This window comes from Pezoporus flaviventris, unplaced genomic scaffold (assembly GCF_033815535.1).
Source record: "Pezoporus flaviventris isolate CSIRO_AGI_PZ_B2104156 unplaced genomic scaffold, CSIRO_AGI_Pfla_v1 ptg000013l, whole genome shotgun sequence".
NCBI lineage: Eukaryota > Metazoa > Chordata > Aves > Psittaciformes > Psittacidae > Pezoporus > Pezoporus flaviventris.
The window spans coordinates 744851-761645 of NW_026892561.1; the positions used below are offsets into that span (position 1 = coordinate 744851).

General features: G+C 39.3%; 2 protein-coding genes and 1 long non-coding RNA gene across 4 annotated transcripts in view; 2 read left to right on the plus strand and 1 right to left on the minus strand.

Moving 5' to 3' along the window:
* The window catches only part of FGGY (FGGY carbohydrate kinase domain containing), a 322855-nt gene that overhangs the window by 304026 nt on the left and 2034 nt on the right, over positions 1 to 16795 (minus strand). The window contains exon 1 of one of the 2 annotated variants that reach the window (XM_061451143.1): positions 7002 to 7022. The exons of the other annotated variant lie outside the window; for it this stretch is intronic. The gene's annotated coding sequence lies outside the window, so the exon portion shown is untranslated. Of the gene's footprint in view, positions 1 to 7001; positions 7023 to 16795 lie in introns of those variants that run through there. 2 annotated transcript variants of the gene reach the window in all.
* Positions 1 to 16795, plus strand: part of LOC133268274 (uncharacterized) — a 178769-nt gene that overhangs the window by 139992 nt on the left and 21982 nt on the right. The gene's annotated exons all lie outside the window — the stretch shown is intronic.
* Positions 13733 to 16044, plus strand: LOC133268257 (CARD- and ANK-domain containing inflammasome adapter protein-like). The gene has a single exon (XM_061451105.1). The coding sequence runs from the start codon at positions 13783 to 13785 to the stop codon at positions 16042 to 16044; it is 2262 nt and encodes a 753-aa protein (XP_061307089.1). The 5' UTR covers positions 13733 to 13782.

The following is a 16795-nucleotide window of genomic DNA, read 5'->3' on the forward strand; positions in this document are numbered from 1 at the left end:
TAAAACATTTTGTCCCAGAGACTTTTTTCCTTATCAGGAATTTGCTTTGTCTCAGACTGAACTTTTGTGTTTACAAGAAAGCTACACAGCTTCAGCTCTTTAAAAGCAATTGTTTCAAACTGGTACACAAGTGTGCACAGCCTTACTTCTTCAGTACAACTTGTGGCCTTGCTGTATGACCTCGGACAGCTTCAGCTGCGGTGTTTTAAGAAGCTGCCAGTAAAGCAGTTCAGGTTTAAATGCCAGTTTGGGAGCTGCAGTAGCTAAACAGTTGGCCAGTACCGCACCAAGGGCCGGTGTTGCCAGGCGAGCACTGACAGATCCACCTCCTGGCCTGAGGGAGCTCAGCTTTGATGTGTGTAAGCAGGGTTTGTACATGGGTGCCAGGCTGAGCAGCCACCTTTTCCCCTCCTCCTCTGCCTCTTCTTTTCCACTCCCTCATTTGTGCTGGTAGTGCTGTTTGGAATATTGCAGGACATTTATTTTGATGTGCATTACTTCCCTTGTTCTGTAACCACACAGCTCTACAAACACCTGAAATGACAGGGGGCAATAGGAGAGCTGGAACATAAATGCAAGTACAAGCAGTAGGGATGTGGCATCTTCTGAAAGAAATGCTCGCCAGCAGTCTTCAAATTACTGCAGATTGAGTCAGAACTCTTAAATTCATTCTTCCCACTTTAAATTACAGTACAAAAATGCCCAGGCAGATTTTGCACCAGTTTTACCAACTTCATTTGAATTCACACTTTGGGTTAAACAAGCTCTACTTCCCATATGGACAAACCTATAAATCGTGGTTTGACTTTCACAGGGAACATTTTTCATGCCCCCATTAACTTGAAGGAGAACTGTGAGTCCTTGTATACCTTATTATGAAACTGTTTTTGTTAGATGACTAACTTTATGCATATATATTTGAAATTATTTAAGAGGGCAGCGAGGTTATTATTCAAAGCCTTCGAAATGGAATTTCTTGCACATGGTCCTGATATTGGCTTCCATGTTCTGTTTTGAATTTACTTAAAAAACACACTACCACACCCAAAAATTAGTTTCAAGCTATTTCCTTGCCCCCCTCTGCTCACTGTGTTATCATTCTTATGCGCAGAAATCACTTCTGTGTTTTCCACTGGACAGGAAATGCCAGACTGGCAACAAGAGAGAGGCTTGGGTTTAACTTAATGTTAATTGCTACTGCTTCCATGTGTCAATGGGTTGAACGTGGCAACTCAGTTACCAAAATGCTCTCACACTTACTATGATATCGATTTGCTGCTAGCAAAGCCAGTTACACATTCTAAAGGTAACTATGACAAAATATAGTAACAAAGGCAACAAAGTCTTGAGGTTAGGGTAGGAAAGATCTGACAAAGTTATACTTTTTCTTTTAGAAACAGCTCAATTCCCAAACCTGTTGCAAATTAGGAACACCAGCAACTCAGTTGAAGCCTAGTGCCACTGATATTCTGTAGCCTTTCTAGTGGTATTTAGTTACAAGTGTTTTGACACATCCACCACCCCATCTAACAAGGGAAAGCTGATGTGATCCGTTTGGGAACGCACCGCACATAACAGTACAGAAGCCAGGCCCACCACTCTATGAAGCACACTCCTATCCTCAGCCCTTCCCTGCCTCTTGAGGAGGGTCTACCTTCTATGGTGGCACTGGAGATTTAAGGGTATTAGGAAGAAATAAAACTCCTTGTCTTGTACAACTGCATAGAAATGGGAACAAGCACGACCTAGCACCAAGCACACGAAAATCAAACCAGGTTCCTTGGTGTTTCTGGGGTTCAGCTGATACTACATCAGACAATGGCACAATAAGCAACGAATTTGAGTTCAGATTCCACCTATAGTTTCACATGAGGAGGTACCCATAGTCTCGCACATGATTTTCCATCTCTGGGGATTGTGTGAAGCACAGGGGAGATTTACAGCACAGAAATACTGAACTCCTTTTTCAGGTCTTGGCTTAAAAAACAAAACAAAAACCCCCAAATCAAAAAAAAAAACAAAACCAAAACCCCTATGTCTTGGCCTAAATCCTCCGTTTTGGATCTTCAGAATAATACTGACTTCACAGACATCTACACTCCAATTTAAATGACCCTGTGATTCCATGAGTTAAAGAAGAGTTGTTTTATAAGTATAGGTTGAAAACAAACAGAAACTCAACATGTAGCCAAGTAAAAATGATAGCTTTGGCCTATACAACCAAAAATGATTATTCAGAATGATGTAGCTCCAAAAATATATGACAGGCTCTTGAAATTCAGGAGAAGAGCCAGAATAAGAACAGAGCTCTCAAAAACTGAGACTTTTTAACAGCTTTCTATTTCTTTTGTTGTCATCCATCAGTATTTGCATATTCTAAAGCCTCTCATCTATAAAAAAATGATATATTTAAATGTATTTTGAGTCACTTCAACTATATTTAAGCACTGCTGTATTTTGAGCTAAACCTGGAGTACTATGATTCACCACAACACTAAAACCCTTTGATTCTTTCAGTTCATTTGCCTAATATATGTTTGCCATGCCTAACATCACAAGCCTCATTCTAACCTTGATTTTAGCTATTATTTGATACTTGATGCTCTGAGATCCTTTTCTTAACTCTGAAATCTTAATCTAAGCCAGCTGTTCCACAAGATCTCAACATGTGTGGGATTTTCCCACTAAATGAAAATGATAACTAGGATTTATTTATTTATTTTTTTTAAGAGATACAATGTCCATTAGGAGGTGGCCCCTTTTAAATAAAGGCAAAGAAACTGCCAAAGTTGGTTCACCCATGTGATGTGAAAATGATCCTGTGCAACGTGGCTGTGTTCATCAATGCCTTGACCATGTTACAGTTTGAATTACAAAGTTGTGTTGGCTTTTTCAGTTTTCCATTTTTTACTGAGCTGTGCAGTTTGTTTGATGCTAATAATTAACATGAATATTGATGTATTTGCCCTCTCAGCATCACAGTCCGAGTCTGTTCTTTAAGGCAGTAACGTGCTGCTGACACTGAAGTTCATGTCCAGTTAATCCTCCTCTGAGCACAGTGGTAGCCCCACTGCCATTCACAGGCTACTTCCACAGTGCCTAAGGTGCGCATGAATTACCCTCTGTGGTAACCTCCTGTTTTGCATCCTTTTGTCCAAAACAGTGTCTCAGAAACAGAAAATGAGTTCAAACTGATGCACCCAACTTACAATTTGACCTCCACCAACAGCTTGTTACATTTCATGGCCACCTTTGATGTGGCAGCTGCAGGAGAGGATGGGGGACAGGTCTCCAACATCCCCTCCATGAGGTCGCATGTCCTGTCCCCGTCCACTGGGGACTGGCTGAGCAATAAAATTGCTCAATAAAATACTTCAGCACCAAACATTTTTAAATATTTATAGTATATATAGTATTTAATGTAATATATTATGAGCATTAACCATATATATGCAACTATAAAGAAGTTCTACATCCTGCTATTAGAAGCACTTGGTTCCCTTATACCCAATAATCTAAACCAATGTATTTAATTCAAGTTCATTTTCTTCTGAATAGCTTATATTGGTGTTCATGGACATCTACACTTCAATTTAAATGATCCTGTGATTCCATGAGTTAAAAAAGAGTTGCTTTATAAGTATAGGTTGAAAAGAAACAGACACTCAACATGTAGCCAAGTAAAAATGATCACTTTGGCCTACACAACCAAAAATGATTGTTTAGAATGAATATACATACATATATGTATCTACAGAATGCTATGGGTACATTATTAAAACACAGAAAGCTTTAGCATTGAAACAGATAGGTTTTCAATACTATTTTGTTCACAAGACAATGAGAAAGAGGGTTTGGAAAAGAGAAAAGCAGTGTCATACCAAGTAATGGGTTAAAAATCTACGCAGGGTTTCAGAGTAACAGAATGTTTTCCTGCAAACTCCTTCTATGGCATGATCCAGGGGAAGGTCCCACTGAAGTGCTGGATGTTCACACAGGATTTCCTATGACTAATGCTGTCAGCATTCAAAACTTTTAATTGAAAACGTGGGTGTTCTACACAGATAGGAAATTTACCATTTCATATTTCTTATTTGAAAATGAATGGAAATTACTCTGATTTTCAGATGCATTTGCTCTACGTGGAATGATGGCATAAAATAAGGAAGTCACTAAGTGGCATATGCTGGGATTGCCTGCCAAGCTTTTACACAAGTCTTTTCTATCTGGATGGGATTCACAGGAAGCTTGTACAGGAAGGCACTTTCCTTCCTTATTTTTGAAAAGCTTTGTTGCATGGAAATTATGCCAGTGAGTAAAAGAGGGGAAGGGGAAACAAACTGCCATTCTGGTGGGTTTAGTGCCAAGCCATGCAAAACTGAAAGTCACATCGAGAGAGCATTAGTGCAACCTGTTGTAAAATAAAGTAACACAAAGCAAGCCTACAGAGCACAGATTATGTTTAGTAGCTTTAAAAGATTCAGAAAGTAATATAGATACCAAACCAAAACCCTACAGAAAGCACAAATCGGAGATGGATTCTGCTACAATTAACACTAAATTTGCCAGTATTTCCAGCAGGGATGCCATGGCCATGCACACTCTCTAGTAGGTTTGCTCTGAATTCCACTGCAAGCTCTGCCTGTGTCAGATACTTTTTAAATAGTGATATTTTATGGAATTAAACATGAAGTTACTAATAGCACTTGGGCTGTCACAACAATATCCCTTCTTTCACTTCTTAATGTCACATTGATCCCATTTTCATGGTACTATTTTAACTGCTAGTTGAATCTAAGCTTTCCTGATACCTTGTGACATGAGGGAAAAATAAGGTTGATTCTTGAGTTCATCTCTTTACTTATTGTAGCTAATTTATGGTGCAAGTACTTGCTAAAAATCCCTATTCTTTCCTTAATTTGAGTCTTCTAAAATCCTTGGCAGCCATGTTACTGTTCTGTGTACTATGATGCTATACATATTGAGCCAAAGAATTTGCTTCACTGGGAAGTGTAACAGCAGAAAATCTACCTACAGGTAGACTACAACAGGTCTAGATGCCTCTTCAACACCTACCATGTCACCTGGCACGAGTCCTACAAGTCTCAGTTTAACCCCAAGCATCCTGTAAACACAGAACTGCTATTTAGGCAATGGGAGGGGGAAAACCAACCCAAAATAAAGCTTAAAAGCTTTCTCAAATAGGGAATGCTTCTACTGCACAGTAAAGGAGACTGAAGTTGTAAACAAGAGGGTCAGAGATACAGGAATAATGGTGAAGAGGAGACTCAGAAAGGCAGAAGCGGGTAATCAAAGGATAGAGAGGAAAATAGCACAGAGGACAATGGAAGACATCAAAAACATTAGCGACTGAAGAGATTTTGTAAAGACTGTTGATGCAATTCTCTCCAGCTGGACATCAGAACAAACATTCAGAGTATGAAAGCTATTATTATGATGCAGGTATAATGAGTCAAGCTTGTGCTTTGTCCACAACATAGCTACAGCACAGGTACTAACCAGATGTGTTCATGTGCTGTGAGAAAAAGCATTACTAGAGGAAAGAAAATCCATGCTGGTGTGTTTTCTTTGCTCCTGTGACCAAAGCAGGTTTGGGGTTTTTGAAAAAGTCTCTTTATGCAGCCAACATTTGCCTGCTCACAATGTACAATACAGGAGTAAGGAATAAAGGAGTTGTAGGAATGGGAATAGAGAAGTCTAAAATGAAAACTCCAGTTCAGATGAGACTGCACATGATTTGCAAAGTGATGGAAACTGAGGGGGCAGCTAGGTCATGCCTTTCCCCTGCTGCATGAATCACTCTTTGAATGGAAATTTGAGTAGGAAGACATAATGGCTTGGGAACAAAGAGAGCTGCTGGAATATCACAGGTGCAGCTGAGCAGAGAAGGATGTTTTGGGATATGCCAAGGAAAGCAAACACCATGAATCTGGAGGAGTTGTCAGGACTTTGGATTTAGGGAGCTATCCAAATCAACAAGGCTATTTCTCACGGAGTCAAACAGACAGGGGTAGAGCTGAGGTCCTGATTCAATGCTCCAATTCATCACTTCCTTAATGTTACAGTAGAAAACAGACAAAGACAGGAGGTGCCAGTGTCCTACTGATGTTTCTGGGAGTCAACCTTACACTCTACTGAAGCACCTCTCTGTAGTTAGATATATAATTATATACATTGCTGAATTAGAACTAATGTGAGGTGCAGGAATCCAGATCCTGACATGCAAGAAGACATAGACATTCTGGGAAAACCAAAGGAGTCAGTCAAAGCCAGAGGATTCAAACAGAAAACAGGGAAAACTGTTGGAATCAGAAAGAGGAGATAACATGAAAACATCAAGTCTATAAGCATCAGAAATCCCTCTAGTAATGAGAAATACTACAAAACTGAACAAAAGGTACTCACCAAATGATAGAATTGTGAACACTAATAAGAAAGAAATAATTACATCCCAATGATTTTCTAGCATTGATTTTCTAGCATTGCTATTCCAGGACAGTTACATTTCATTTTGATGTACAATAAACATGGATTGAATGCAACTAAAAATCCAAGATGATTTTAACTAGCTAATCAGGATAGAGTACAACTGAATGCTAAGAATGGTAATCAGGAAAGAAAGAAGATGCACTGGTGATAGATAACTGAATAGTAAGGTAAGTAGAATTTAAATCAAAGTTACATTTTAGCCATTTGACATGAAATAACCAAAATCAACTTACTTCTCCTCTAAACAGAACTTTCTAGACAGAGTACTGAAGCTAAGCTAAACCAGCACTGACAGAGAGTCTTTCTTAACCCTGAGTTGCCTTGCTTTTCCACATTGTGGAGACCAATGCTATTGAAAACATGAGAGGCAAAGAATTAACATAGGAATTACAGTCACTCCAGGGCACAAAGAAACTTGCACAGATCTTATTTAAATGCTGCTAATTATTATCAGTAAAACCATGGCAGTAACAAAACCATACAGGACTCACAGTGCAACAGCCACCTCCCCAGGCTCAAAGAGAAGGAAATGCAGAAAACAGCTTCAAGATAAATGGAGAAATAAGAAACAAAGCTAGGCTATTAAGGAGGGGGGGAACTTATGGAGCCCTGAATTGACAGCTGTGGAGAAGGCAGCAGATGCAGGAAATCTTCTCTGATGTGTTACATGAAGTCTATCAGGAAGACTCAGCCAGGCTCAACTGCTTCAATTGCCCTTTAATAGGTTTAAAGAAGGAATTAACTGAGCCCTATTTACTACTTTCTGCTCTCCCTCCTGCAGGACTACACTGTCTTTTTGCAGCTGCTGCTACTGCTACTGGTGGTGGTGGTACTAAAAGCTAAGCTTCCTATTGCTAAGGAAGAACTCTTGCTGCATTTTTTACAGAGTAATTATAACACAATTTTTCTTACCAGAATAAAGAAATATTGAGATTGTTTTCCACACTGAGCTGAAGTAAGTTTTACCTTTCTTCACGTTCAGGAAAAAAACAGCTGTAGAACTAAATAAATGGATTTACTCTGACACAATAAATACAATTTATACATGTTTTACTGTAAATGGATTCCTCAGAGAGGGCAAAATTTCAAAGTATGTGTGTGGAGACTTCATTAGCAAGACATTGTTTGGGCAAATGTCTGTACTATGTCTGATGCTTGACATCTAACTGTAAGAACTTCATAAATAACAGCAATTAAAACTGCTTTATGAGGTGGCAAAACACGATTTCCTTTCAAAGTCATATTAGTCTCTAGTCGTATCTACAGCACTTTACAATCTAGAAGAACAAAATCCTGCTCATGTACCTGCGTACATTCAGAATGGCTTTTCACAAATTACATCTACAGGGCAAATCTGGCCCAAAGGGTCTGGGGGACATGCAGAGGCAGCACCATATTCACCTTCTGGGAGCAATGCTGCCTGTAATGTTAGTACAGGGGGTGTAAGGAGGATCTTGGCCTTTAACAGTTAAAGAACTTCAATACAGTATTTCCTTCTGTAAGATGCACTGACACAGTGCATGTTCCCGACTCAAAACCACAAGAGCTGGTTTGGAAAAGAAATCTGCCCATTTTGGAGAAAACCTTTGGCCCTCTCCAAAACTCCATTTGGTTTTGCTGTTCCTTGAAGCTGCCTCAGCATTTAGTAACTTAATACTTTTACAAACACTTACATTTATGCTAATCATATAAGGGTTAGCATTTTTCCATAACTGCTTTCTATTAGCATTGGTCTGAAAGGACACATTCAAACCTATAAAATTTTAAGATAAAAATCATGATACTAATAAAACTTTAAGCCAATGAATTGGAAAATGGTATCTCATTAATAAAATCAGTATTAGTGACCAGGTTTAGTCAATAGATTAAATAGGGAAATCAGTTGTCAAATTTAAATTAAGCTTGTGACAGTAAAACTTCTGCAGAATAAATATATGTAGAAACAAATAACTAATAATACTCATCACTTAGACACAAAAGAAAATGTACTATTTCTTTTTCTTACTTTGCATTACGAAAATTGCAGTAACTAAATATATCTTATCACCATTGACATTTGTTCTGTTTGTTTCAAACCAACTTTTGTTTTCTTTATTATGTTCTGAATCATGACCATTATTGCCTTGCTTTAGCTCTGTGAAGCTCAATTAGAAAGCTTTTTTTCCTCCTATCTCTGCTATGTAGCTTCCCCAAAAACTCCCTGGCAAGTAAGTGCATTAAGAACTGTGGAAAAATACTTAAATCTCATGATTCAAAAACCTGAATGGCAAAAATATGGTTTCCAAAATGTACAAATATATGTACGGTAAGCTGCAAAACAACCCTCATCCTAACTTTTGGCTGAGTTATGGTTGTTAAGCCACATTCCTACACTTGGATCCAGACAAACAGCTTGCTCTACTCTATCAGCATTTACACCATCGAGGCGCTTTGCAGATGTGGATCATCCACTTACAGTTACCTCAGGTTGGGAATGTCATAAAAGTATACACTAATCTTTGGAAAGAAGAACATTTTGCATCGTACAGGTGCAGCACTTAACAGGGTCGTCATTTTTTGTTTATACTTGAGGAAATAGCACTACAGTGTGGGGATAACATTGTGACTTGGTTTGGAAATAGAATAAAATACCTGAATTATTATATCAGCTGTTGCATTATTACTTAGTATTTTGAAGGCATCCATGAAAAAGAGACAAAACAGGGAAGCTGTGCCTTCTGTGAGGCACCTCTGTCAAGGATAGGACCTGGCAGAGGACTCTGAAGGGGTGGTTGTGCCCTGCCAATGCCTAAGGTGCAGACTGGATAAGATGGGAGCCTGGAGTGCAAGTACTAGATTCAAAACATGAGACTGGATAGATCAGCTTTCCCCTCCCTCCAGCAGGCCCCTGCTCAGCCCCTGATGATGATACACATGTTCTGTTTGTGCCAGTCCCACTCAAAGGACAGCACCACTCTAGGGAACACCTCACATTTAAATACCAGCCAGGGTAGAGGTTTCTCAGCACCAGGAAGGCCCCAAGTCTGTCACTACAACAATATGACTAACACAAACAAGATCACTCAGTGCCAAGGCTCCCCTTTGACTTTCCTGATTTACTGCAGTTCATCTTTAGGCAAAACTAAGCACTACATTTTGTCTCTCTTGCAGACATTCTGACTAGTCAGCTTCTCTCCCAGTGCTATAATCAGTCAAGTGCACTCTAATCATCATTGTGAACACTTCTAGCACTCCTATTTCTCAATCTAGTTATATCTAAATATAGTTCAACCTCAGCCAGCTAGGCCATGCTTAGATTTCTGGTTATCCAAAACAAAGATTTATTCAGGAGCCATGTTTATTAATGAAAATATATTTCTCCATCCCTCATGATGTTTAGATAATGATGTTGGCTTTATTATCTCTTACAGACTGGTTATTCTACAGTGAGATATGTTCCCAATAAGCAGTTGGCATTACTGCAAACAACTGTCATAAATGAAATTACACATTGGGAAACATAAAAATATCACGGTGAGTGAAACTGTGTTGTTAATGTTTGACTTTCCATCAATTTGATCGAGAAAATGCCCTAGAGAATATAAGGAGTTACTGGAAGTCATTCAGTTGCATTACATGCCGTTTCAGCAGAAGACAGTAATAGCAGGCTCAGTGAGAAAGCCTCGGTGGAGAAATAGTGACCTCTACAGGTTCTTCACTCCGGCGGCCACACCACCTCCCTGTCCACCTAACAGCCTGCAAGGTGTAGTTTGGGTTGCTTTCATCTTGGAGAAATTAAACTAGAGAAAATTAAATGTATATTCGATGATGACCTAGCAACATAAAATAAGCTAGAAAACACGGGCACGTGTTAATTTAGGACATAAATGTTCATCTTTGAGAAGTCAGAAAACAGTACTTCAAAGAACAAAAACTTCAAAGCACTCTGTAACTTCAAAGCACTGCACCAATATTAATAAACACTTAGGACATGTCTGTGAGGTAGAAAATATTTCCTTTTTTAATGCTTGTGTAAACAGGGCACAGGGATTAAGTGATTTGCCCAAGGACACAAGTTAGTAGCATAACTGAGATTGCATATCAGAAATAGCTGGCTCAAGCCTCCCAGCTATAGCTGCGTTAAAACAGTTCCCTACAAGGGCACTTACTTGGCAGAGGCCAAAACAGAGATATTTCCCATCAACAGCATCACCTGCCCTTTCAGAGTCCTGCTCTAAACTTTACCATGTTGTTTCCAGCTGCAGTAGTACCAATCAGAACTTTTTACTACATTCTTCTCAAGTAAAACGTAAAATCTCTTCAATGCACATCACCTGATCTGATCTATAGCCCTGTGAAATACACCCTTAATGCAGAGCACAAGGAGCCTTAAGTGCTATCTGCCAAAGAAGACAGAAGCAAACACCTTAATTTTCTTTGCAAAATAACCTAACAGGGAACAGTCCTTGGGCACGTGCAGCCAGAAGAAATAGAAGTGCTTAGCAAGGAAAAGAAAAATCACCTTATGCCCCTCAGACAACAAATATATGTAAAGGATAATGATAAATGTAAAAGATTTGCCTTTTCCTCTCTCCAACTTACTTCTTTTCTTAGATCTGTAGTAATATTAAATTTTGCCAGTCTTGTTTTTAATGAAGAGCTTTCTGACAACTCCACAAGTCTGTGGTCTCATGCACTTAATTAAAGGAGAAGAGATGTGGAACCTTAATATTTCTCCCTTCTCTAAAACATTTATGTCAAATAAATAGAGTTAATATGTTAAAAAAAGATATAAACAAAAAACATGCTTCAAAGAGCCAATTCTCAATCTTCTCTTTGTGAAGTCATTGTTGGAACATAGGCTCAATTCTAAAAGTAGCTAAATACTAATTAAAAAATAAGAGCTTTTCAAGCACAACTTCTAAAACTGAATCTATACCACAGGCTTCCAAAATTTCCTTGTCAAATGTGATTCTTGTTTTAAGACAAATTTTCCTCGTTAGTCACATGCTTATCATGAAGAACTTGTTTAAAAAAATGCATTATTCTATTTTGAACACTGATTTGCATCTAGTAACAACTGATGTGCTGCATATTATTTTCCCCAGATGAAGTCCCCCAGTGACTCTGAGAGAGATGCTGCCTGGATATACTGATCAAATGTTCCTCCTCAAGGCCAGTTAGGAGTACTGCACCCTTCTTTTGTACTGTTTGCCAGTAAAACTTCTGTATCCAGAACACCAGAAAGCTACTGCCGTGCTGTTAGACTTAAAAAGAGTATCACAATCTCTGGTTTAGAAGTTTTCAGGAGTTCCAAACATCCTGGTGCTGTCTGTATTAATGATACAGCTCAGAACTAATGTAACATTTCCCATTGACAGAACTTAAAACTTTGCTGTGAAGGTAATTATAGAATTATAGAGTGGCTTGGGTTGGAAAGGACCTTAAGATCATCCAGTTCCGACCCCCTGCCATGGACAGGTATGTCTCACACTACACCTTGTTGTTCAAGGCTCTGTCCAGTCGGGCCTTGAACACTGCCAGGGATGGAGCATTTACCACTCCTTTGGGCAACCTGTGCCTCACCACCCTCACAGTAAAGAACTTCTTCCTTCAATCTAACCTGAACTTCCCCTGCTGAAGATTAAACCCATTACCCCTTGTCTTTTCACTAGAGTCTGATGAAGATAAGTATTGTTATGTCTATTTTGCATGGGAACAATAACGATGTAAAGATCCCATTTCAGCAGCCTTTGAGTGAGGCCTATTAATTTATCCAAGACATGGATAGATCTTCAGTACTTTGTTAAGTCAAATCTTCAGACTGAATAACTTGCGGATCACAGACTGAGTCATTCACAGATTTGGGAACACAATTTAGGCCTCCTGACTCCCTACAATAAAGCCAAGTTTTCCATGTTAGGCGTTACTAATCATTACCTCAATGACAAAGGTTTTGCTGTTCTTGGTGTAGTGCCCTTCTTTGCATTTCAGAGGAATTATTGGGCTTTTACACTGGCTGTCAAACTTGCTGACTTGGTAACTGGCTGCTTTTCAAAATATATATTAAAAATCTCACCTTTCATGGCTATTTCTTCAATAAATCTCTCTCTATATATATAAAATAAGCTTTGTGATCTTACTTATAAAACTAAAGTCAACAGAAAACAAATTAAAACTCTTATCAGTCACATTGTACATACTATTAAAAAAAATCCCATCAAAGGCAACAGGACCCAGCAGAAAGGGTGCTGAGCTACGAAACACACGGCAACATTTCCCATTTGCTTAAATAAGGTCAAGCTTTCAGCTTCTCAGCTCATTTTACTTCTAGCTCTTACAGAACTCTGTAATCTCCATTTCTCTCTCAGTTGCTTTCAAAATGTGTAGGTGATTATTATTTCCTTCTCTCCATAAGGAATTTTAACACCAATAAGTTAAATTAATTACAGCCAGATTCAAAGGCCCTACACCCATACTGAAGACTATACATATTCACAGTCTTGAAGCTCTATTTAATTATACTTTAAATGTGGCATACTGAATCACACGCCTTGATCCACCTCATGGAAAAGAATTAAGTTCCAGACAGACTCCAGGTTACAGCAGGAATGACAGTCTAAATAGCCTTTAAGTTAAATATACCTCATAGACTGAAGACGTAACTCCTATTAGAAAGGCTGGATCCCTTTTTATAACTAGCTGATTATACAGTTTATTTTTATCTAGGTCTTCATCTTTTTATTTCATTACATTATAGCTGGCAATGTGTACTCTTTCATTGAAGATCATACAAGGTACGTAATCACGGCAACAGTAACTATGCTGTGCATTTTCTTTTGTCATGTTTAATAGACTGGTCATTTAGGCACCTACAAAAAGCAGCTTGGCCAGAGGAGCCAGGAACTCAATAAACAAATATCTGCTATTCAAATACCAGAGTTACAAAACCATCTTTTTTTCCTCCCTAATTATTTCATTAAAAAATCTGGAAGAAATCTTCCACGTGGAATATCTTTGCGTATCACCGATTTTTGTTTTGTTATTAAACTTCACTTGTTGCTAAGGAAGACCAGAGAAGATCAAAGGACTTCTAACAACTAGCAAAGCAAAGGTGAGGGAGTTTTGATTTCTTTCTCATTCTTTAAAGATTTATCACTGAAGTACAACGGTTGTTGGTTCATAGTTGTATGAAAAGAATGTGTGAAGTGATGTGAGCCTGCTTTGCTATTTCCTATCTGACTTCAAATATCAAACAATAGCTTAATTCACTTTTTGTTTAGCAATGTGATCATGCATTCAACCAGCCTATTCACAAATCCATATGCAATTGAAGTCCTAAAGACTAAAAAAGAAGAGCTCGTAGAAGGCATAACCCACCCAGACCATCTTCTGAACTGGCTGATAGACAATGGTGTTTTTACCCCAGAGAAAAAGATGGTCATGAGTTTCTACAGGACACGAACAGAAAAGAACTCTCGAGTTTTAGACCTACTGATGTCTCATGGTGAACGAGCCTGTAGGCTCTTTTTTTATCCATGTTTAAAGCAAGTGGAGCCAAAACTTTACAGCAAGATAAGAAAATATGTCAGTGAAGTAAATGAAAGCATTGGAGATGCTAGAAGACAATTAGTGGGATATTTACTTGAAAAAGACAAGGTTTGGTTTGAAAGTAGCAATGAATGGCACCAGGGAAAAAAGGACAGTCCTAGAAGAAAAAGGAAAGAATGGACTATTAGGAAGAAAGGAAAACAACTTCAACTGTCAAGGACAGCAAAACCCAGAAAAGATCACACTGATGTTGGCATCTTTGATGCAGTCACTAAGGGCAATCTTCCCGAGTTAGAAAAGACATTGAAAGACAATGATATTAATGCGCTAAACTCCTCAAGTGAAACACTTTTGCATGTTGCAGCTGCTAATGGACATGCAACTGTAATGGAATATTTGATCAGCAAAGGTGCAAAGGTAGATGTGAAAGACAGTAATGGAAGAACACCACTGCACAGGGCTGCTGAGAAAGGCCATGCTGATGCAGTGAAAGCGTTGCTCCAATCTGGTGCTTATCTGTACAGTTTGGATATGAAAGGCAAGACACCACTCCATTTGGCTGCACAGAATAACCACAGTCACATAGTGAAGATACTCGTGGAAGAAGAGGCAAGAAGCTACAGGAACCAGCACAACTTTTTGCACATGGCAGCTCTTAAAGACGAAAGCAGTCTGGCAAAAATGCTTTTGAAGGCTGGTGCCTCCGTTGATGGAAAAGACGAAAAGGGACAGACTCCTCTTACTCATGCTGTGTCTCACAGGTCTGAAAACACTGCAAAAGTACTGCTAGAAGCAGGAGCCAGTGTTGATTCCAACATGGCTGAAAGAGCCTTCAACAGCAACCACCCATCCATCTTCAAAATACTACTAGAATATTCCAAAGATTTTCCATCTGAAGTAATGGAATCAGCTCTTTTTAGAGCTGTGCAGAAAAATCTGCCTGGTATTATAGCTGCTTTAATCGACAGAGGTACAGATATAGACGCTCTCAATGACATGAGGTACACTCCTTTACTTTTGGCATGTGAAATGGGCAAAGCTGAAGCTGCAGAAGTTCTAATCACAAAGGGAGCAAACTTTGGAATGAGGACTCCTGCTTCAGACACAGCTTTGCACTTGGCAGTTCAAGCTGGGGCTGCTTCCACTGCACATCTGCTTCTGCACAAGGGGATGGAAACTAACCTGAGGAACCAAGCCCATGAAACCCCACTCCATGTTGCTGCCCTGCATAATAAAGGTGCATTAGTTGGACTTCTAGTTAATGCTGGGGCCCAAATTAATGCTGGCACTAAAGAGTTTGTTACTCCCCTGCATATTGCAAGTCAAAGAGGTAGCACTGATGCTGCCCAACAGCTCTTGCACCACAAAGCCCATGTTAATGTTAAGGATAAGCAGTTAAAATCCCCTTTACATTTTGCTGCTGAAAGGGGAGACAGAACAATGGTAGAGATGCTTCTGAATGCTAAAGCTGACCCCAATGCACAAGATAAAGAGAAGAAGACTCCCCTTCACACCGCAGCTGTGAGAGGGCATCTCGGCATTGTGGAAGTTCTGTTAGCAGGAAAAGCAAGATTTGGAGTTAAGGACATGGATGGATGCACTCCAATGCACTATGCAGCCAACCAGGGAAACATAGAGATTGTAAAAATTCTTCTGGCATCAGGGAAAAATAAAAATATTGATGATAGAAACATTTGGAGAAAGACTGCACTGCATATTGCAGCAGAGCACGGGCACAGTGACCTGATCAATGTGTTGCTGAGCCACGGGGCAGCCATTAACGCCTCAGACAGCAGCAGGGACACGGCGCTGCACTGTGCATGCAAGGCTGGTCACTTGAATGCTGTGAATGCCCTCCTGAACTGGTCACAAGGAGAAAGAGCAAATTTACTGGCTGCTAACAGTCTTCAAAAGACCCCACTGCAAGTAGCAGAGTTTAATATAACAGAAAATCAGGCTCAAATTGTAACACTTTTGAAGAAGAAAATGTTAATAACAAAATGAAGATGTAAAGCTAAAACGTCTAAAGTTAAATATAGAATTCTCTTGTAATGTAGTTTGGATAGTCCTGTTGCCCAGTATGATTGTAACTATGCTAGGGCAGGCAGAATTAAGTTAGCAATCAAAGGTGGCCATGGAGAAAAACGTATCTTATAGACACTGTTTAACTTCAAAGTATTGCTTAGCCTTTTGCTTCTCTCACAAATCTCCTACTTGGAATCTATTTAAAAAGCACCACTCTTAAACAGAATGTGTATGACCTCTTCCAGTAAAAGTCAAGACTCGCAAAAACAAGATAGAAAATAACTGTTTATGTATCTGTCATGAACAGTTTGTATTAGTTAAGTGCTGTTTGGTAAAATCACTTTTTAAAAAAGCCATGTCTATTATGAATAAGGGGATATCAGTATCTTCAAGGACACTGAGATAGAGACATTGGAGTAGATGAACCTAGTTTTGTTTAACTTTGGCAGTCCTAACTGCAGAGTGTTGCCAAGAGAGATTGATCTGCCCTCCCTTCCATCCCAGCCCTGCTCTAGATTGTATGTGTGATCTGATCCAACTTACTCCACAGTCGTACCTGAACACAGGGAGAAGCAGGATAGCAAAGACAAGAGTAGCACTGGCTCTCCTGAGGGTAATGTGATATGAGCTTGGTCTAGGCTGATTATAGCACTGCTCTCTGCGTCAACAGGAGATCAGAAGGCATTTCTTGCAAAATGTACTAGTGTGGGGCTGCTCTACTCCAGATTTA